The sequence below is a fragment of the Cloeon dipterum genome, chromosome 3, assembly GCF_949628265.1.
Source record: "Cloeon dipterum chromosome 3, ieCloDipt1.1, whole genome shotgun sequence".
NCBI classification, from domain to species: domain Eukaryota; kingdom Metazoa; phylum Arthropoda; class Insecta; order Ephemeroptera; family Baetidae; genus Cloeon; species Cloeon dipterum.
The window spans coordinates 14749275-14771201 of record NC_088788.1 but is presented as its reverse complement, the minus strand read 5'-3'; the positions used below and the strand labels follow the sequence as shown (position 1 = coordinate 14771201).

Here is a 21927-nt window from a genome sequence, read left to right as displayed (position 1 = left end):
TTTTCACGAAATATTGACGCCTTGGAAATAATAAATTACTGTAAAATAAAGCTACAGTGATGATCTGGATGCTTCCTGTTGTAATTTAACGAAAAACTCAATATTTACACTATCTGTTCAAAATTTGAGAAATTTGATAATACACCAGGCGAGCACTGAAGCATTGTGAAACTTATCTTCGCGCGCTTCAACTTTGATTCCAGAATGAACCACGCCCCTTTGTTTTCATTCTAAAACAGCGTGGTCAGGCCAAAACAGACAGCGCTGCTTCTCTTATTAAAGGGCTGCTCACCTTTCTGTCATCGTAGACTTTCCAACCACTTTGAGCGTAAAGTGTGTCTGCCCTTCAGGCTAGGCTGGTGTTATAACTTCCGCCTAAGATTCAGTCATCCTTTGAGCCACTATGAAGGTGGATCACGTTGACAACGTCTACACCTCCTGTAGTTGCAACCGGAGCCCTCATTGTCTGGCGTGGAGTTCGCAAAATTTGATTTATTACGGATCGTGCAATTCCATCGCAGTCTATGATCACGTAAGTTTGTAACGTTAATTTTATAATAGATAATTCTGTTTAAGATCTAGTTCAACGAAGCTAGGTGGGAATCACAAATTGTATTTATTATTATTTTTAGTTAAATATGTATGTATATATTTTAAATATTTAATACTTTTGTGATTCCAATGAAACGGTTGATTCTGATCTATCAGATATTAAAATACCACAAACCGTTACAATTTGAAAAATAAATTTGTAAACAGTTAATTTAATTTGTTTTTTACAATACTCTTTAGGAAAAGTTGAAAGTCCTTCACACCGTGCAAGGCCATGAACAAGAAGTGCGAAGTGTTCAGTGCATCAGGACCAGTCGAGGGAATTTTATAATCTCCACGTCAAGCGACAAATCTGTAATTGTTTGGAAAGAATGCGCGCAACTTGGCCTTAGACGTGTGGCCACCCTGAAGGGACACTCAGGAGCAGTGACAGTCGCGCATGGAATTGAAAATGATGGACAGTTACTAGTAGCCACCACTGCCACTGATCTTTCTGTGAAAATTTGGACAGTGCCCTTGTCAGAACAGGATTCGTTAGGTTTGTTTTTCAGTGTTTTTGTTCATTCTAATCAACTTTCTTTCATCAGAATTGGACTGCAATCAAATATTGAAGGTTGGCTCAGGATTCTGTCTTGATGTGCATTTTTGTGCCTTGCCAAGCTGCCAGCAAGTTATCTTGGCCTGTGCCCAGGATGATTTTAAAATTGGACTCTATTCTCTTGACGCTGATGGTCAGTTTGTGAAAAAGGAAAATTTGGTCGGTCACGAGGACTGGATTACTTGTTTGGATTCCGTTACGATAGGTAGTTTTTAAATTACTTTGCCTGGAACATCTAAAAATTAATGCATTTTATTTGACAATACAGGAGATGATCTTTTTATTTGTAGCGGCTCCCAAGACACTTATGTTCGCCTGTGGAAGATTTCCGTTTGTTCACACCTACCAAAGAAACTACACGAGCTTGGTCCTGAGGAGGATATTGAGGTGGAGGAGAAAATTTTCAGTATCGGGAAACAGATGTATTCTCTCAAACTGGAAAGTGTGCTCATGTGTCACAATTCTTGGGTGCAATCGGTTGCCTGGAGCTGCAAGAGTGCAGCAGGTTATATTTTTTAGTAAATAAATGTTTGTTTGTGCTCATTTTTGTTTAATTTACTTAGATAATTTTGGCTTTTCGATCTTGAGCTCTTCAACTGATGGAACAATCTGTGTCTGGACCAAAAGCTCGGATGTGGACTTGTGGATGCCTAATCGTCTTGGCATTTTGAAAGAAGATTCAATGGAAATCTTGGGTTGTGTTTGGAACCCGACCGGAAATGCAATCTTGGCCCACAGTCTTCATGGCGCACTCCACCTGTGGAACAAAGTATGTGCTCAACTTGTTTTCAAAATAAATCAGTCTTATTTTTGTATCAGGTCGAAGGAACTTGGACTGCCTCATTTACAGTGGGTGGAGGCCACTTTGCTGAAGTATCTGACCTAATTTGGGAGCCAAATGGGCATTTTTTATACACCTGCAGTGCGGACCAGACAACAAGAATTCACGCGCAGTGGAAAACCCATAAAGAGGTTAGTTCCTAATTTAACTTGGATCTTAAAAAGTATCAAATTGTTCTTTAATTGACAGGAACTTTGGTTTGAACTTGGTCGGCCTCAGGTGCATGGCTACGACTTGAATTGTGTCGCGTCTGTTTCAAGAAGCATGTTTGCATCTGGTGGAGATGAAAAAATTGTCCGTGTCTTCAAAACATCAAAGCAGTTCCTCTCATGCGTCCAGCAATTGTGTGACGTGGATCTGAAAGGTAATTAAAGAAAATTATCTGAAAAATCTTAAAAACTACATTTGTTTGATCGTTGTTAGTCGAGGGACAGATTTCTGACGCTGCATCTCAACTGGAACTGGGCCTTTCCAACCTGAGTGTGACAGAGACGCCAGACTCAAATCAGGCTTTGATCTTTGAAGGCATTGAGAATTCTAAAGGTTGGATTTTTTAGCGTTATTAACACACTTTAAAAAGAAAACTCGTTGACAGCTCACAGTTTCACTTTTAGGCTTGACAATTGATAATTTTCAATATTTTTTTTTTTTCATTTTCAATGAGCCAAAGAAGACAAGATTCTACAATTGTGTCTTTCGTATTTTAGATCCAATCCGAGAAGAGCTCTTGTGGAAGGCAACTTTGTGGCCTGAAGAAAGGAAATTATACGGTCATGGATTTGAGTTGCACTGCCTTGCTGCCAGCCGCTCAGGGAAATATTTGGCTTCAGCGTGTAGAGCAAGACTCAAAGACCACGCTTTTATTATAATTTGGTAAGCAAAGTAATACTTTATCAATATAGAATATTACAAAACTTCCAACCAGGGATGCACAAAAATGGGTTGAAATCCAGAAGCTGTTTTACCACGACCTGACAGTGACCCAACTGGAATTTTCTCCCGACGACTCGCACTTATTGGCAGTGTCTAGAGACAGATGCTTGAGCGTATACAAAAATGTTGATGATGGTAAAAAATGATTTTTTTCCTCTAAAAGTTCTCCTGATTTATTGCAATTTCTCGCAGAGCAAGCGCCTTTCCAGCTTGTGTTTTCGACAAATAAAAAGAACTCTGTGCACACGAGAGTGATCTGGTCGTGCAGCTGGTCTCCAGATAGTAAATTTTTTGTAACTGGCTCACGTGAAGGCAAAGTTGTTGTCTGGGAAGTTGGTGCTGAATTTCAAGTTATCGGAGCTCATCTGAATCTGAATCAAGCGGTGACAGCTGTTGACTTTTGGCACCACAGAACAGACTATATCATTGCTGTTGGGTGTGAAAATGGGATCATCCATTTGTGCAATTGGAAGTCGGTGGAAGAAAATTGGACCCTTCTTTACAGCTTTGATCAAAGGTAATGAACAATGCAATCTCATTTTTAGTTTAAAATGTATTTATATCCTCTACCTTTGAACTTTAAATTTAAAAGAAAATTTTTCTTGGAAGCTGAATTTCTCTTCTTCTCTATAACTGGTCTTCCTACAATTGTTGTTAGCCAGCGCTTTCAACCTCAGAACTACATTCTTAAGAATCACTCGTATGTCGCCTTATTTTTGCTTTGCAGAGTGACTTGCTGTTTGAAGCTTGCTTGAAACATTGACTCGAACTAAAAGTGCGGGTGGATATCTGCTCTTTGCTTTCAGGATTGCTCATCACAAAGCTATTCGTCGGCTAGCATTCCAGCCAACTGAAGATTCTGCCCATGGTGTCTGCCTTGTTCTCGCCTCATGCTCCAATGACTGCTCTGTAAAACTCTTTAAAATCTGTCTTTTGGACGAATAATAAATCAACTAATGTGAGTGTAGCACAAAGTTTATCTTTATTTGTCTGTATCCAAAAAGATGCTTAGAAAACAGAATTCTACAATTTTTCACGTGTACAAAATTGGACCTCAAGACATTAAACCAGTTACACTGGGTTTCAGTCATCAGGGTCGTCGAAATCCTTGCGTCACCAAAGAGTTTCCTTTCAATATTGGCATTATTCATGATTGTGTTGGGTTTTCATGCTTGTATAATATGAACTCGTAGCTTTTAAGGTACACATAACAACAGTGTTAATTTCACGATTAGCTCTTTCTTTATGATTCTAATGTGTATGATGAATAAGGGCGAAAGAACACAGATTAGTATTTTTTACCAGATGCTAGTTGACAATTCGACCAAAACGAACTCGCTTACATGATTACAATGGAGCGATGAAGTTGTATACGCATAGAAGTGAATTTGGTCTCTTTTTTGAACTTGAATAAATTATCTCTCCCTAACAAACAATATCTATAGGTCCTCATGCAAATTCTGACCTCTCCGAGTAACTAAAATCTGGAATGGCTAACAACAGTAAATAGAGCACATTGTTCCTTTTATTACACACCAATGTATTAATTGTAATATTTGTTTTATATTTAAAGAGTATTTCTCCTTGTTTCATATCAATACTACAGTTTAATAATAATAGCTCCAATGGTTTAAACGCCCAGTCACTTCCAAAGTATTAAATGGTGTAGAAAAGTCGCGTAGGAAATTTTCACACAAGAGCAAAGTCATTATATAAACTAATGGAGGGTGTAAAATTGAGACATTATTTAAAACGTGTGGTCCACTTTTTTGTGTTTCAAAGAATTTGAGAAAAATCTGCTCTCATAGTACTAGCAGATTGATAAAGCAATTTGCGTTGAAACATTTTGAGCACAATTCATATCATTTTATTTTGTGCCAATTGTGCTGAACACGAATGATTGCTTTCTGTGCTTATTCAGCAGGTGAAAAGAAAACTGCAGATTCAAACGAGGATGCAGAACTCCATAATTCCATGCCATCTTCAGTCTTTCCACTTTGCCAACATTTAAGATAGACTAGGAAGCTGGCGCTTTTTAAATAAAAGCGACAGATTCCAATATACAGTTTTCACAACATACTCTTAACTTACAGCTTAATAAAACTCATTTTCAATACAAAAATGCCAGACAGCAACTTAAAAGTTAAATTATTTACACCTTCCGAGGGAGATAAAGTGTTTAGCTTAAGTTTGTTGACACGAAAATGAATTTGAGAAAATTTCGGGTTTGGTTCGTTTGTGCGCGTTGTTGTTGCTCTTGCTAAGTTCCTGTTCACAAGGAAGGTTTTACTTGATCTCGGCCACTTTCAGCGTTGATCCGATGGGAAGTTCTCGGCGAACAGCGTACGACAGCAGAATGGCCAGCGCCACTAAAACCACGGCTAGGGTGTTCACTACTATCCCCTCAAGAGGAAATTCGGAGTATGTTTCTCTGCAAATAAAATTAAATGTATGTTCACTGAGGGTCACAATAAATAATTTTATCATGTTAGTGGAGCACCAATTTGAGTTATAGCTTTTTTAAATCAATAATGAAGCCATGAATTTGAATTGCAAAGAATTGTGTCATCAATAGGTGAAGATTAATGAAGAGTTAAAAGTCTCGGAATGAAAAATGTTTATATTCTTAAAAGCAGAATAGTAGATTACAGATTTCCTGGTTTTTAATTCCGAAAATTGTGACAACAAAAAGTGGTTCATTATCGTACTTTTTTCCAATATCCACCAACTTGAATTTCTCTTACCACAGAAAGTCAATTTGCAGAGATCGCGAAAGTCGCAAAACTCACACATTCTGAATCAACAAGCATAATAGGAAAAGTTCAAAAGGCAAAAGCACTCATGCAGGAAGAAAGGTTAATAGAAAAGAATTTCTCCATCACCGACAGAAGCTTTGTCCCAGCAGAGTGAGAAAGGCGAGCGGTCCAATACATATTGTAGCAGGAGAAAATCAATTAAACGAGGAGAGCTATTTACTTTTGCGGTCTACAGGTCGCTCTGGATGGAGACGAGCATGTGGCTCTTGTACTTGAACTCCTGCCTGGCAAGGGCGTAGCTTACGAAGATGGCGATCGCCACAAGCACCATGGCCAGCGCGTTCACCACGATACCTTCCTCAGGTAGCAACGAGTAGGAGCTGCTGCAAATTTCAGACACGCATGCTTACGGGATGGGAAATAAAGAGCCTGAGCCAATCGCCTGCCAACTTTGTGGACAAAAAGTGACTGAGCGGCAAAAAATTCTCTTTATTTCACGCACATCAACACACTCATGCTCTTTTTTTGGGATGTTCCATTCAACAACCAAAAGGGCGAGGAGAGGAAAGCAAAAACGGCTCGACTTACTTGAGTGTGAAGAAGACTTTCTCGGTGAGACCAGTGAGGCAAGTAGCCACAGCCAGCAGGAAGGTTGTGATTCCGAAGGTGGCGTGGATTGGCACCAGAGAGGCTCTGAACGAGGCTGTCGCGTTCTCACAGCACAGCAGCACCAGGAAGCTGAAGAAGCCGACCACGAACTGCGAATTTTAATCAAAGTTACTAACTGCACCACGGATGACATTTCTTGCGAGCCAACCTGCAGAACAAACAGCCCCATGGTGACGAATCCCATCCACGAGTGCAGGCTGTAGAAGTTGGGGATGGGCTCGGGGGTTGCTCTGTTGTGACTCTCGAGGACTGCCATGAAGCCGAACACCACACAGGGGATGGCCAACAGGTGGAAAAGGGTGTGCAGCAGTTTAACGTAAATTCGGCGGCAGCAGCGGCAGATTCTGTACATCAGCACCGCTACGGAAAGTTATCCGTCAGAATAAAATGCAGAACTATTGAATCTAGGTTTAGGGCAAGATGTAATATTGTTGTTATATTTATGATATCTGCATATTTACACCAGCTTGAAATTTCGCCTGAATTTGTAGCAAAAAATTAAAATACATTTTATAAAAAGTAAATGCTGGAAAATTATCACAGCAAATTTTCATTTACTCGCACTTGCTAGGGGATAAAAAATATAGAAAAAATACTTCAACGCCAGCACCCTGACTAGAATAAACTGTTTCAGAGGTATTGAAACCTCATCAAGTCATCAGCTTTTATAAATTAATCTTTACTAAGAACGACATGGAACAGGGAAGTGATAATTTCAAAATAATCTTTATTTTGTTAATATAAAGAATTTATTTTTACGTTTACAGCATCCACTAGTCATATTTTAAACTTTTTTGTGATGGTTTTTTCCTTCCATTTTACCTACATTTGAAACAAAGAGCATCCTCACATGATTTTATTTGCTTGAATTGCATATGTTTTGAAAAATCTGGACCTTTTGGTCACATAATATTTTAATAAAAGCAATAAAAAACTCGGATTTCAAAATAAAAAATAAGTTAAGAATGAGCAGAAAAATTATCTCACAGAATCCAGAGAGGGTCACGAATCCAGCAATCATGAGAATCGGGTGGTAGTTGAAAAGCAGCTCCGGTTCATCCAGCCAGCCAACGCCATTGCGGTAGTTGAAGACCCAGAAAATGACGAGACCAAGAGCGCCCAACAGTAGGATGCTGGCGACCACCACCACGAGCAGAAACTCGAACCAATTTCCACATGCCCAGCCGCCCCTATCCTCGCCGGAGTAGCGACGCGACCTGTGAACAGAAGAGAGTCGAATTTCAGTTTTGTTCGATCAGAATTCAATCATCTGTGCTTTGAGTGCATGCACGGTAAAACAGGTTTTGCTCTCGTCGCAAAGTGGCGTAATTTGCGAAAAGACACCTGAATGATATACCCCGCGGCAACCATCCATATGCTCTTTAAAAGACATCACCTTGATGGATACTTCAGGCACTTTAAACACGACAGACTCATACATCAATTTTTGAGGTAAAAAAGAAAAATGTCTGATCGTTTACTCTCACAACTAGCTCTACATATCTTATAACTAAGTAACTTTTTTTCTATAATTGTTGCTGCCAATTACAGGAGCAGTATTATTTGCAATCTTGAAATAAAACGGGAAGTACGTTTTTATAATATATTTTAATGTTATAAAAAGCAGTCTAAGTATTGCAATTACGTTTCATTTGCAGAGGCATATTAAAGTTGTTCTCATATCAAGTGCAGTGCGAATCCAGTTTAGCATTACCTCACGCAAGCATCGGCGGGGTAATAAAAGTGTTTGCGTAACTTGAACCCTGATCGTTTGAACCAAGTGCGCCTGCTGATTATTTGCGGATCGAGACTATTACACTCGGCAGAGCACGAGCCAAACAACCTGTCTCTTTACAGCTTTCTCCGCTTTAATGCTACACGCACTCACCCAGGAAGTAAACGGCGCGGTCGATTGTCAACCAGTTTTTTTGGCACCCCGCTTGCAATTCCAGCACGCTCGCAAGCGTGAATTTTAATAGCATGTGATATCTCGTTAAGTCGGAGAACAAGAGTCGGTCAGTGTAAGCATGATAAACCACGCGGCATGTCTTTGCCGCGAGGGGAAACGAGCTCAACTAGTTCAATTCTTTCAATCGCGTCCAAATTAGTCACATCTGCGCGTAACGCGATACATGGCGAAAACAGGCGTCGATCCTTGTTCTCTGGTTTCGCGGATCGGCATCACTTACATGAAAAATTTTTCTTCTGATATCAAGAAATGCGATTCCAAAAAACAAAATGAGCCTGTCAGACGTGCGTGGTTTTAAGCTAAATTACAAAACCAGAATCTAACTTTTCTTTCTTCAGCGTAATGTGGTCAGTTTCACTTTTCAATCTCTGAAGAATATGCGTTTGCGAAAAGTACGTCGGAATTACACCAATTTATTTTTCAGCGTGCAATATATCGGCTTGCGAAATATATGCCATGCGCAAGGGAATTAGGGTCGGCGGCACAATCGTCGCTCGAGGCGCTCGATTGGGCTTTTTCGGTGAATAAAGGAGCCATGATTGAACCGCAAGTGCAGTTATTAGGCGCTGCAGAAAGAAATGTTGTTATTGTCTAATGACCCGTGCGGCAGCTCCTCTTGATGGACCATTGCCCGCTCCGTGTTGTTTTTGCCACTCGAGCTGCACCGCTGAAATTTCCTGCAGCAGACAGCTATTTCTTATTGCCATCCGCAGCAGACACGGTTGACTGGAGAGTAAATGTGTGTCAAATTTGTGCGAAAGAAACACATTCCGCGGCCAACACAATAATAATATGTGACCCTTCGAAATTAGAAAGGGGTCGTCTGCGGAGGAATTGTTTTAGCTCTTTGGAAATGTTCCAGCCAACACACTGACTCGCATCCCAATCAGTGACCGATAAGTGCACGCTGTTTTGCCTTCGGCTGATTACCATTCCCGAGACGTTGCAACTATTTTCCGTTCATCGTGCACGTTTATTATTGAAGTGTGCAGCATATTTTAAATAGAAGCTGCTAGGGTCAACGCGGAACAATGCCGGGGTTATTCGTAAAAGTCACGCTGAGCCAAACCGAGAAACTCTAGATAAGAGAGAAGCTATATGGACGGATAAGAACGTGCTGCCCTAAGGTGAGAAGTAAGGAGGAAATGAAATTGATAATCAAAGGTAGGTGTGTTTCACGCGCGTAGGGGAAATGTTAATGATGGAAACGACCGCGGAGGAAGAAAAGCTAGAGCCATGCTAGAGCGGCGTTGAAAATAATAACGTAATAAAAAACACACACGCCCACGTATCTTCCTTTCCACGGTATAAATAAAGGTCAACTTTTTACGCCGATCATTATAGATGATTCCACGCTCGGTATATATATTGAAAGAAGACGAACTAATGATTGGATTGCACATATTTTGTTACAAAACTTTGATTGTTTTCTGTCACGACGTATCGAATTTTGAATTATTGTAAACAAACCGGTTTCCACCACCAGAGCTAATGATGGTATCACTCGAAATAAATGCTAAAAAATTCAACTACATGATTTTATTATTCTAAACTCCTGGAAAAAAATTGAAATTTTGGATTGGCTATCTACTTGTAAATCAAAACACAGCACCATCCGTATAATTTAAAATAACAGAAAGCCTGTCTCGCAGACGAGCTAATTAATTGTTTACGCGTCAGGTATAAACAGAGTGTATAATTAGCGAGTAAAAATTGAGAGCATCAAATACGCGTATCTGGTGGAAATCACTCTCGAACGCCCTGCTCTTACTATAATTGCACCGTGTGGGAATAATTCCAGCACCGATCATCAGCTTTCGTTGCTATATTTTGCGCGCTCCACTTGCTGACGGCGGAGAGTAAAAAAAAGGAAACCAGATCGCCGTGTGGTGCAAAATACATACCTTACTTTTATGCTCATTTTTTAATGTTTTATGCAACGACGATTTCTCTGTCGTTTTGTTTCAAACTACTTTCTTAATTATCATTTTGGACTTCATTGTTACGCTTGCTCATTAAAGAATATCTTTTTTATTACACTTTTTAAAGAGTGCCAGTCCTCCAGAATACTTTTTATCTAAAATGACGTGGCACTTCAATTTTGTATATTTCGTGTCACTTTAAATTTTCCAGCATTATCAATTTCATAAAAAGTAGAGTGTGAGGAAAAAATTATGATTAAGGTTAAAATTAAGATTTAAAAAGAAAATGTAACCGAAAGTAATCGATAGCTTCGTATATTTGAAATGCCACACCGGACGAGGAGGAAAGGATAGAAAGGAATTTTGGTTGCTTGTGCGTGATTATTTGATTGGAGCCAAGTATGCGCGGCAGCCCCTTTTGACCTTAGCGATCTCTTTAATGATGGGGGCATGTGGTCATTTGCATAATTCACAAGTTATTAGTCTCTATGGCTGACGACACGGGAAGTGCAAAAACGTACTGCCAAAGAATAAGTTATTTGCTGAAATCATCGTTGCATGTTCGCCTCGAGCACTTTGTTACATCAACAGTGGATTTTGCTCGAAATCTCGCGTTTTATTGCTGCTTGAATAGGACACACGCGAAGCAGGAGTATTGTGAAGGAGAGGAAAAGTGGTTTTTCGTGTCTTTTGAACGATAAACTGAACGAGTTGTACCTTCTTCGTGGAAAAAAATTACTTAAAAGTGTCTAGACTTGAATCAAAATGAAATTATTACATTTTCACCGTTATACTTTCGTAATTTTGGACACTCATTCATCCGGGCGATTTCCAAGAAAAAAGGTCAGACGCCTCCATTCATTGATCGGAAACCATGTGGCCCGCATTTAGATGCACAATTCCGCCCATAATCTGTGCGCCTTAAATACCAAACGCGCGAGGTGATGAGAGGCGAGATTTTTGGAGCGATGGGAACAAAAAAGGTAAACGTGGCGCGACGCACGAGAAGCTGCCGGCTCTGGAATTGAGTTTTGAGAATAATATTATTGACTCAAGGTCAGAGATAATTGTCTCCATTGGAGCCGGCCGGCCGGCCGCTCAAAATACAAGCAGACGATGAAGCAACGCGGTCCCTCAACTCTTGTGAGCTGCTACCTTTAATTTTATCCCTTCGGGAAATTCTCTCTTTCGTTTTTTATTCATACGAGAGAGAAGAGCGCCTCTGCCAAGACCTGATAGATGTGTATGCAGCAGAAAATAGAATACGCCTCTCGCCTCAGGCAATGCGGTGCATTCTTATTCGCTAATCGCAACTGGAATCCGTCTGGAACAACTATGCTGTCAAGTTTGCATGCTAATTTAAAGCTTGCTGGAAACTTAAAAACTGGTCGTTTGAGATGTAGAAGGGATTATTTATTTTGCACCAGTCGTGCGTGTTTGATAGGAAATGAGATCACTGGGCCCGAGTACTAACGTCAACGCCCTGGTGATTGTTCAAAATTGGATCCACCTGAGAGCGAAAAAAGGTCGAATTCGACACGGTAGCGTCTGCAACACAGTTTGCGCAAAGATTAACGGTGGGAAAATAAATCAGTGTTGCACCAAACTGAAGCTTGAGATAAAACTTTGATTCTTTCCCATCAGCATCTCAAAAAGAGCATTTTAAAATTAATTAAGGTCGAGCCAATTCTGCGTTGGGAAGAAGGGAAGCTAGAGCATATTGCTGCAACCAACTTTTAGCTTTGAGAACAGGCGGAACAAAGCACTTCTGCAAATTGGTAAGCACTGCATAGAACATCCGCACGCCGTTTCGCAAATTTGCCTAGTGCGTGTGGAGATGCGAAATTAATTATTCAAAGCGTTTGCGGCGGAAAGTGCGCTGCCAGCCTCGAGAGGGATGCGTGCTGTGTGCTGACGGGCCAACTTGTTGCTCCAAAAACTATCCGCTACTATACACACACATTTTATTCGGCCACAAGGGTCGGAAAACAAAGCATGCACTTCCACCCCGGTATGCACCCTCGGCTTGTGTGTGTATGTGTGTGCGCAGTCAAATTGTATATAAAACTCGGCGGAGTGATAAAAATTCGCGCCGGGGGTTGCTTTGCTTTTGTCCGAGTTGGGCGGGGTGGATCGATAAGAGAGGCTGCATGGGGCGGTGGTTGCTAGGTGCGACGCGTGGTACTCACTGAACGTGCATGCTGTTCTTAACCATTGCTCAATGAAGGGATGAAAAGTGCGGCGCGCACAGATCTTTTCGCTCTGCCTGACGCGGACGGACTGTGCCACCAAACAGTTCGACGACGCCAGGAGAGCATTTTCCCTTTCCTTCGCCGCCGTTGCCAGTGAACCGCGCGTTCCGGCGTAAGCGAAGAGCCATCTCGCTTTCACGCCGACAACTCCGTCACGTGCAATCGGTGCCTGCTCTCTGTCTCAGACGAAAGTTTTGTATGCGGGGCACGACGGGGATGCGCCGAGTGACCAGGGGTTCGTTTTCTCGTCGTGGAGATAATATCGTCTCTATTGTTTAACGACGGAATTCATAAGTGACTTATGTTTTTAGAGACACTTAATAAGTGTTTCTATACTATCTTACGGCCGTTTAAGAAAATGACGTTGATTATTTAATTGCTCTTCTTGAGAAGAAATGAATTTTCACAAATTATTTTTAATGAAACCAGTTCAGTTAATACAAGGTTACTTACTTGGAAAGGTAAAACGGACAAAGGCTTAAATGTGCTTTAAAATTCCATGTATTTTTATTGTGTTTATACTCATTAATTGGTTTCCATACTATAATAACAAGTGTTCGGCTTAAGTTTCAATTATTAAAGGTAGCATAAACTACTGAAAGGAACAGTGATGCAAAGGTTGCACCAATTGTAACATTGAGCTGCTTCCGCGAATTTATGGAGTGCATTGATAGAATGCTGCGGAATTTGGCATTCTGAACGTTTCGCTTCAACACTTCTGATTTTTTAATTAACAGCACATAATCGTTAAATTGTTTCATGGTTCTGCGCACAGGAAACTGACGAAAGAGAGTTACTAAATTTATATTTATTTTTCTGAACTTGTAAAAATTAATATTGGCGTGGGAGTTGAAATTTTTAAATCATCAAAGCGGTCGCAAACTATCGCTTCACTCAGGTTATTCTTTCCAAATACTTGTGTCATCAAATGCAATGCAATTTGTGAAAGTCCTCCCTTTCAGCAAACACAATCCAAGTTTGCAGCTTCCTTAAATCGACGCGACGGTCGGCAATTTGCCATCGCATCAGCGCAACTAAAGGCAAGTTTGATCCAATTTAACTTTTTTACTCTCAGCAACACAGCGCTTTAAAGATTCACGACACGTGAAAAGCTGGGTGAGTGCATTTACCGCGCGAGCACTTTCATCTTTCACCCCTCTTCGATCCAAGCGAGCTTTCAACAGGCACCGAATTGATTATCTCGGCGTGTTATAATTTCGCCCTGAATGTATAATCCTTCCTTTCGGTGCAAGGCACGCCGGCGAAAAAAAAACAACTAATCCGCTCTCTGGTGAATTAAGAAGCAGATCAAAAATTTAGAGGAGACCAGCCGCGTCACAGTTGACAAAAAGCGACGGCCCTCGAGACGGGGAGGAAGTGAATAATGATTGACTCGAAGCATGAATATGAAACACACGCTCTCCGTGCTTTTTATAGCGCGACTTTTGCCGAGACCATGTGCGCCCGAGCGCCTTTCCTCGTGTCGTCTTCACAGCGTCATTCGGCGCTGGTGATCAAGTTTTAGAACCAACACAATTTTATTTTGTTTGTTCACACTAAAAATATTCTATTTCCAGACAAGAATCTGAGGGTTTCCTTATGACACGGACGACGAGAGCAATTTCAACACAGCCAGTCAAATAAAGCATGGAGCTAATAGAGCAAAATTGTCTACGGTGGCAATCAAGAGTAATTGCTCTTTAGCGTGAGTCAGATCAATTGGAGCGGCGCAAGCGATTTCTTCCTCTCACATCTGATTGCATAGGGCAGTGATAAGTCGTTGAGTGGTATATTGACATAAAACATTGTGTTTTTATTCTTTCCCGAGAAAAAATGGTAAAAATAGTGCGTAAATTAAAAAAGGGATTCTTTGAATAATTTTATGAATTTTGCAATTTCCCAGTTATGATAATTTACTAAACATGACTCAAACACGAATTTAGCTCATGACATTGTCTTCAATTTACATAATTGGGAGATTTGCAAGTGATAGAGACACATGAGTGCAGTTTCTCAACCTTGAAACCCGTTGCTTGGAATTCCGTGCACTTGCCGCGCTAGCTGCCCTTTAAAATTGCAAGTGACCCTAGCTTAAGTAAGCAAGCCAGTCGCCCGCTTTTTGCGGCTTGCGTGAATTATTGCAGCACCGGAGTCACGGAATGGAATTTCACGTGGCAAAATATCACACCGCGCAACATAAAAGTTTTGAGAGTGCTCCGCTTGTTGCTCTAAAGCGGCGATAAAAGGTCATAATTCAATATAACAATCACAACAGAAGTGAATCTGCCATAAGGCCTTGTGGTTTCTTTTTTACAACACAAATAAACAAGGAGCCAATCGCAACGAAGCGTTCCCAATAGCGATTGAAAATTCGGCAGATTATAATTATGTAGAAGGTGAATATAAAAATAAACTCTTTTACAAACTACTTCTAGTTAATTTGAATCAAAATCAGAAGTGAACGTGACAAAAAAATATTAGTTAAGTTAAAAATCTGCAATGCCAGAGACTCACAAGGCTTTTCTGGAATAATTAATTCTTTAATTTTGTAGATCCTTCCAGTGAAAAGATGCAACAGTAGCAACGGGACCTAAAATTCAAGGTACATGCTGCTGAAATTAAAAGCGAGAAGCATGTAAATGCTCTAGAGGTTCCAAACAACACGAACCTGAGAGCTGATTGCAAGATTTTAACATTAGTTCGCACTTCACTTTTTGTTTGCTACATAAACAGCTATAATTATTTTAAAAGTGGCAATTATGTTTCATAATGAGAGCTTTTACTAAAAAGCCCACAATAATCTTAAGATTTGCTTTTATTCCTTAATTTTAATAATCTTTATTAATTTATAATTTTTTGTCAGGAAATCGTTATAATGATAATTTCATAACAATTGAGAGATATAATCATAACCCTTCCGCTCTTATTGTTGACATTTTATTTTGTTCGCAAAATTCTTTGTAACAATCGATAAAGTTAACACTCTATTGCAATACATTCATTCTTGGAACTTTCAAATCCCGTTCGGTCCACTTTACGAATTCCTCCTGAAATTCTCCTCAAAATTCTTTAAGAATGGAACAAAGCCTGCTTTTGGACATGGACAAGACCATGAATGACCTGAACGGCATCGTGGATCGTCTTCAGCAAGTCAACCTCGTCCCGGAAGAATCTGTCTCGTTGGATAACGCCACCGATTTGCAAGGTTCATCCGCGAATCCCGACCAACAGAATTCGCATGCGTACAATGCCACATTCGTGTTGAAAAAATCCAACACCACTTACTCGGTAACTGATTTGACGGACATGGAGAACGCAGACTTTGCCATGGATCCATCCGCCTTCGCCGAGCCCAATTTTCCGCCAAACATTTCGACTCTCTCCTTGGACGAATCTCACCATCACGTCATCAACAGAAACGCACACCAGCAGGTACGTTTTGACGTGCATATTAATTGACTTTTTTTAAATTTAAAACACAGGAGAGCTTGAGTGGTTACGAAACAAAAACCAGCGGCCACCTGCAGCAAAAAAATCCCCAGAGCAACGTTCCTCAAGTGCTCCATCATCAGCTCACTGCCCGGGACATGAACCTTACTTTCCCTCGACCTGTTCCCCCGAAACTCAGTAATGTGCACGATGCGCCCATCAAGACAGTGCCAAGTGAAACTAGGTGTCCGCAGCCATCTTCAAGTCTTGATAACAATTTGGATCACGGGCAGAAATCAGCTTTTGACCTGCTCAGAAACAACCTTGACACTGTCTTGGATCACGATGGCAAAGTGGTAAGGATTTTAAGCGAGTGAAAGTCTCAACTGACCACCTTTTCTCTCAGGTGCACCGTTCTGAAAGGAGTGCGGATGTACCCCATGGACAAGAAGCACCAGAAGGGGGTGTTGCTATCATCACTTACGAAACGGAAGGCAACGGGATCACCGTGACCAAGAAGCGCACCGTTAAAATGACAGAAGGCCAGACGAAAGGCAAGGCCGTCGAAACCGACAAATGCACCTACACTGTGATGGGGCCCGAGTCTAGCGTCGATAACCTGACTATAGATCACAGCCAAGTTTTGAGTTTCGACATCCCCAAAGAGTTAACTGCTGATAAGTAAGTACACTAGAAATAATTTAATTTTGGTGCTAACTAAATGTTTTTTGCAATCAGTTCGGCGGAAACAACGAGCAAGCACCTTAGTGAGGACGAGAAGATGCTTGTGATGAGAGAAGAGCTCAAGTACCTTCTGGACCCAAAGCAGTGGACCCTGGACGACGCCCCTGAACACAACCCGACCCTGATGGGAGGAGCAGCATCCACCTCAATCGAGAAAAGCGAATACATTGTGCCGGAGTACTCGCCTGACGAAAGGGACGCTATGATGTGGCTGCAGAGCCGAAGGGACGAGTTTGGCCGATTCGAAAGGGTGCTCAGGGACATGGACTGAATAAAGCAAAATTCCAGATAGAATTTCTTCTCTGTGTATTATTTCAATCCCAGCCCTTTGCTGAACAAAAATACTCTTGGTCTGAATTTCGAAACAAAAACACTTTCCAACTTTATTCTCCCACATGGTTGATTTTGAAAGAGGCAAAATCGCACGCACGAGCAAAAGGGCGGGAGGGTGCGGCCCAAACGGGCAGGCGAACGTTCACCATCCATCCATCCAGCATCCCTCTCGCTCGCTCCAAGCACGGTAACGATCGCATGGACCACACCCCTGTTTAGACTGAATGCCGGGTGAGCCTCCCGCACCCCCAAACAACCCCCTATAGTCGCGGACCGGTTATAAAAGTAAAAGAAAGGGTGCCTAGAAGCACTCGAAAGGGCCGCTCGCGGTCCTTCCGGGGTCAAAGGTGAGCCAGTCAATACACGCAGCTTTATCGACCCGCCGGTGCCCCCGGTCTCTCAGGGCTGGGTGGGTGGGTGGATGGGTGCTGCCGCCCCGACGACCCACTCACGGACTCACTTGTTTGTCGCTCGCTGCGCAGTGATAAAAAAATAAGAGCGAAACGACGACACTTTAGGTGGCGTGACTGCAATTATTAATTTGTTGAGGAACACATCTCTCTTTCGGAAAGCTGTTTTGTTTAAAGCGGAACACGTTGGGCGCGACTGAGCAGCGAGCACACGCTTCTCTTCAAAAAATGTGTGCCAACTTCCTTTTTCATTTGTATGTTAATTACGTTGCACAGTCATTACACGGGGTTATTATCACGAAAAGTTAAATAATTAGAGATGTATCTCGAGTCTGCGATCAAATTCGGGTCTTCCAATTGTTAAAACTAGAGCTTATGTTCCGCAAATAGCGCCGGGAGGATCGATTAATGTAAATTAAAAATTGATAATGATAAATTGTCTTATCAGGAACAATCATACTTTCCAGAAATTTCCACCGCCCTGATTGCCTATTGAACTGACGTTGAACGAAAGCTTGCACAATTCAACTGTCAGGTGGCTTCAGCCTCGGTTTTCTTGAGCTCGATAAATTATTCTCGCCGGAGCTTGTCATAAATTGCGGCGCGCAGAGCAGTCGAAAGATCAATTATTTACAAGTAGTGCTGCTGTCCAATCGACCAAAAGCCGGCGGAGCGGAGCTGCTACCAAGCCTGCACCACCACTGTTGTGGAAAATAAAACGCGGGCGGAAAGAAAAGCAAACATGTGTGGTGCACACTTTATTATATCGCGCGCTCGGCACATTGACAGCCACAAAAAGGGCGGCGGGAAATGGCCCGCGCACCTGATGCACTTCCCAAAATCTAATGGATTCCCCCCTGCCGCAATTAATTTCCCTTCCTGAATAGAACCTGATCCACGCACGTCTGAATCAATTTCGGAATTAAACGCTTCTCTGCTGAATACATGCCGTATGGATTTGCCATCAAAAAATGATTAGGATGTCAGTCGAGTGTCGAGTGGCAGGCAAATTGCAAACGCGAAGCTGAAAGCGCAAACACTCCAAGGCCAAACGAGTGCGATCAACTCGCTGAGCTTTTTGCTGCACTAGATGCTTTTTCTTTTGGAAAGATGACAGATATTGCATAATGTTGTAAAAGGCTCAGCTTTCACAGACATGACATTCACATGTCTAATCGATGGAGGAGATGTGACTTAAAAATGAACAGAAAGGACTCCTGCTCTAAGATTTAAATTTATTTTGTTTACGAACCAAAATAAAAACAAGTGTTTTTTAGCTCAATAGCAAAAAATTTTGTTCTTTAAGCACCTGGTTAAAAACCAGCCCTTTGGTTCACATTCTTAGGAGTGTCAAGGCAATGTAAGATATTTGCGCATTTTGGGGATCATGCACTGGCTGCCTAATGCCAGCGATGGCAAAAAGGTGGTTAATTTAGTGACTCGAAATGCTAAAATAACTCAACGGGCTGAAAGGCGCAACGGCGCCGACACGCCACATTCTGATTTTTGCACCTATCCTCTTCTACGACCACTTGAGCCCCATGATATCCGCTCGGCGGTGTTATTGTGACCTGGAGTCCGTTATTGAGACGGGATGTGATGAGCAGAGAATCGAAATAAAAATATTTACAGGTGGACCTGAGGTGGACCATGCTTGAGTCCAAGACCATAAAGTATTATGGCTCTTTTTTCCAAAGTTCATTCACATCTGTGCAGCATCGTCAAAGTTATTTCCATTTTGTTACTTCTGCAAAATGCTAAATAAAAACTTTTTAACTTTTATAGCTGCGCAAAAATTAAAAAAATTATTTAGTGGAAGTTAATTAATTTTCAAGTTGCATCATGACTCACAAGATGCTCACAGTTTTCTTTCTATCAAATTCAATTAGTGCTGCGGAAATGATTAAATTTTGCATGTCATGAAATATGGTTACTGTTTTTTTTTATAATCACATGTGCTGGTGCTAATACTATGGGAAACACATGTGCGTTGAATGCTACCAATCTAGTCCAGAACACCAGGGTAGTTTAATTGAATTTTGGTTTAGGCGTGCGTTTAAAGGCAACCTTTTGAAGCGTTCAGTTTCTAACCTTGTTTTCCATAAAACTAGTTTTGGAGAATCACAAGCCGCTGTCTAAGGAATATTGAATTAAAAATAATTAGGAACGGACCGCTCGCAAGTCGTTGTTGCAAGCTAATTTATTTGTATTTTTAGTTTGATTTGCATTTCTGGTTTCTATTAAATTTTAACGAGTCCCACGCCTACTCGAATTCTAATAATAATGACTTTTTATATTTTAATAGAAAAAGGTTAAATGCCTATTTGTGAAAGTTCTTCCAGTTTTATCCTCGTGAATCACTAAATAGCCAAAACCATAAAAGGATGATCGTGGAAACTGGTCGAGTTTAATTAAATAACTATGAAATGAACGAGGATGAAGTCTTTATATACCTCTCAAGGATCGTGGAAACGTTAAAAAGCATTTCGTACATTCAGTGCCTCATCCAACGCCTTCGCAAACGAAATAATCTCGTTCCCAGCCCGCTCCTTCCAGCTCGGAAGCCCGCAGCTATTGAATAAAAGAGTGTCCTTGCCCAGAAAGCAACGATTCCCACGCGCAAATCGTCTCGAAAAAAGAGAGCCAGTCGCGAACGAAACGCTTGCAGTAAATAAAGTCGGCTCGATTGTAACAAAGTTAATGGCCCGTTATAGAAAAGCGGGAGCGCGGGGTTGTGTGTGTGTGTGTAATTCTCGCCCCCTCCCCCTGTAAGTGCAGCCGCCGGGGCAGCCGAGACAAAATAAGCAAAATTAACGGCCCCAAAAATAAAAATTCAGACTGACTTTTGGTCCTCGGCGGCGCCGATGGTGGCCGGAGGCGGCGGCAGGTCGTCGGGGCCGCCGTCCAGCTCGTCCTGCGGGCTCTTGTCGAACTCGGCCATGGGTGCGGACTCGGTCAGCGAGTTCTCCATGTCCACTTGAGGGCTGGCGCGGAGGGCCTGTCTCAGCGCATCGGCAGCTGCTCGAGCACTGCACCGAAAACGCCGCCGCGCTCCTCGCTCGCTCCTGCCGGGCTGGGGGAGGAATCTCCTGCCCGCCTCCTGCTTTCGGCGCCGCGCATGACTCGCCAACGCCGCCCGCCGCCCGCGCTAAGACACCCTTGTTCCTGTTTCTGCGTTATCGGCGGGTCCCACCAAGGATAAATCGCGCACTAATGCTAAGCGCAGCGATTTCTCCACACCAAATGAGCGAAACGAGGGTGTATTTTGCACCCCTGCACAACGCACATTACTTGCAATTGCTGCTGAAAGCGAATTTCGCCTCGACTTCATGCCTGCCGCCGCACTTAAAATTATTGCTAATTATTGAGTGAAAAACAAGCGCTCGCCTTAGTACAAAATGTTGTTCTGTAATCTCACATTTTGAAGGGTTCAAAGTTTATTCTTTGCAACACGTGCATGATAAATTGTGGCAATAATTTATCATTTTAGCAAAAGCAACTGGCATCCCAGTAAAACGGAAAGCATAATGTATATTAGTCACAGGATAATTATGATTGTGACATGTGTGTGCGTGCTGTCTGCTTTGTTTGAAAAGAACACCACCTGTCAATGCTAGTTCAGCCCGTTTTATTACAGGGGCTGCTGGCGAGGGGTGGTACTGTTGTGACGGCTAAACACAAAAGTTGCTCATTTCTTATCGTCGTATACAGCCACGGAAAATAAGTCTTACTTATTCACGCCATTTATCCACTCAAACTACTCAGAGAGACCGTTTTGCGCTTGTTGAGTTCCTCCACTAAAGTACATATTATCCTAATTCAAACGCGTGTTGTTTTTCACCTTTTCAGGATATAAAGCCCCTTCATTTTCAATTTTTGCTGGTAAAATCGCAAAAAGTTATTTAACAGTTGGAGATATTTGATATAAAAAATTAAATAAGTAAAAATTAAATTTAAATATTTATATTTGATTAAATACACCACGTAGCTTTGATTAACAAAAAGACTTCAGGAGTGTTTATTAATTTCCAGAGTTTTTTAGACGTAATTTAAAAAAGTTTTAGAGCCAAAACAAACCAAAATGATTTTTTTTTTAAATTCCAAAATATATTTTTCTTGTAAATTGTTATCTGTAAGCATATTCACTGAAATAAAGTAAAATATGACCGATATAAAGTTTTTAAGAATAATTCTGATATGTCAAAAGCTTCGTAAATCGTTAGAACTGTCCCTATTATTCGATAATGTTTGACCACTAAGAACTGAAAAAATATTAAAAACAAACAAATAACCTATTTCCAAACGAATATTTGAATTTCCATTGATTTTTACAATGGCAAAATTTCTTAAATTTTTGCTTGGTTTTGATGAGGCTCGAATTTTTATGTTTTCTAATGAGCAGAAACGTAAACAAAATTACTTAATGAATAATAGTGGTTTTTATTTTTCAAAAATCCAGCATGGTTGCATTTTGCTGGTGTCTGTGAAACATTTAATATATGCAAGAACACATGTTTGT

General features: G+C 41.3%; 3 protein-coding genes across 5 annotated transcripts; 2 read left to right on the top strand and 1 right to left on the bottom strand.

The window, feature by feature from the left end:
• Nucleotides 1-260: 260 nt before the first annotated feature.
• On the top strand, nucleotides 261-3898 carry Elp2 (elongator complex protein 2). The gene is made up of 12 exons (XM_065485349.1): nucleotides 261-532; nucleotides 793-1090; nucleotides 1140-1355; nucleotides 1419-1655; nucleotides 1714-1919; nucleotides 1970-2122; nucleotides 2181-2355; nucleotides 2415-2534; nucleotides 2699-2864; nucleotides 2917-3059; nucleotides 3117-3441; nucleotides 3731-3898. Exons 1-12 carry the CDS (start codon nucleotides 404-406, stop codon nucleotides 3867-3869), a joined length of 2307 nt encoding a protein of 768 aa, XP_065341421.1. The 5' UTR covers nucleotides 261-403; the 3' UTR covers nucleotides 3870-3898.
• Nucleotides 3886-20444, bottom strand: nemy (no extended memory). 3 transcript variants are annotated; one of them, XM_065485354.1, is made up of 6 exons: nucleotides 20252-20442; nucleotides 7337-7566; nucleotides 6498-6709; nucleotides 6269-6438; nucleotides 5901-6063; nucleotides 5214-5355 (listed from the first exon to the last, which is right to left on the bottom strand). In XM_065485354.1, exons 1-5 carry the CDS (start codon nucleotides 20377-20379, stop codon nucleotides 5910-5912), a joined length of 894 nt encoding a protein of 297 aa, XP_065341426.1. In that variant the 5' UTR covers nucleotides 20380-20442; the 3' UTR covers nucleotides 5214-5355; nucleotides 5901-5909. The 3 variants fall into 3 exon arrangements, with proteins under 3 accessions (XP_065341427.1, XP_065341426.1, XP_065341428.1); XM_065485356.1 differs by lacking the exon at nucleotides 20252-20442 and adding an exon at nucleotides 12430-12581; XM_065485355.1 differs by lacking the exon at nucleotides 5901-6063 and having other exon boundaries at nucleotides 3886-5355; nucleotides 20252-20444.
• Nucleotides 15484-16959, top strand: LOC135940601 (uncharacterized). Its single transcript, XM_065485557.1, has 4 exons — nucleotides 15484-15924; nucleotides 15975-16277; nucleotides 16328-16602; nucleotides 16660-16959. The coding sequence occupies exons 1-4, from the start codon at nucleotides 15568-15570 to the stop codon at nucleotides 16934-16936; spliced, it is 1212 nt and encodes a 403-aa protein (XP_065341629.1). The 5' UTR covers nucleotides 15484-15567; the 3' UTR covers nucleotides 16937-16959.
• Nucleotides 20445-21927: the final 1483 nt, after the last annotated feature.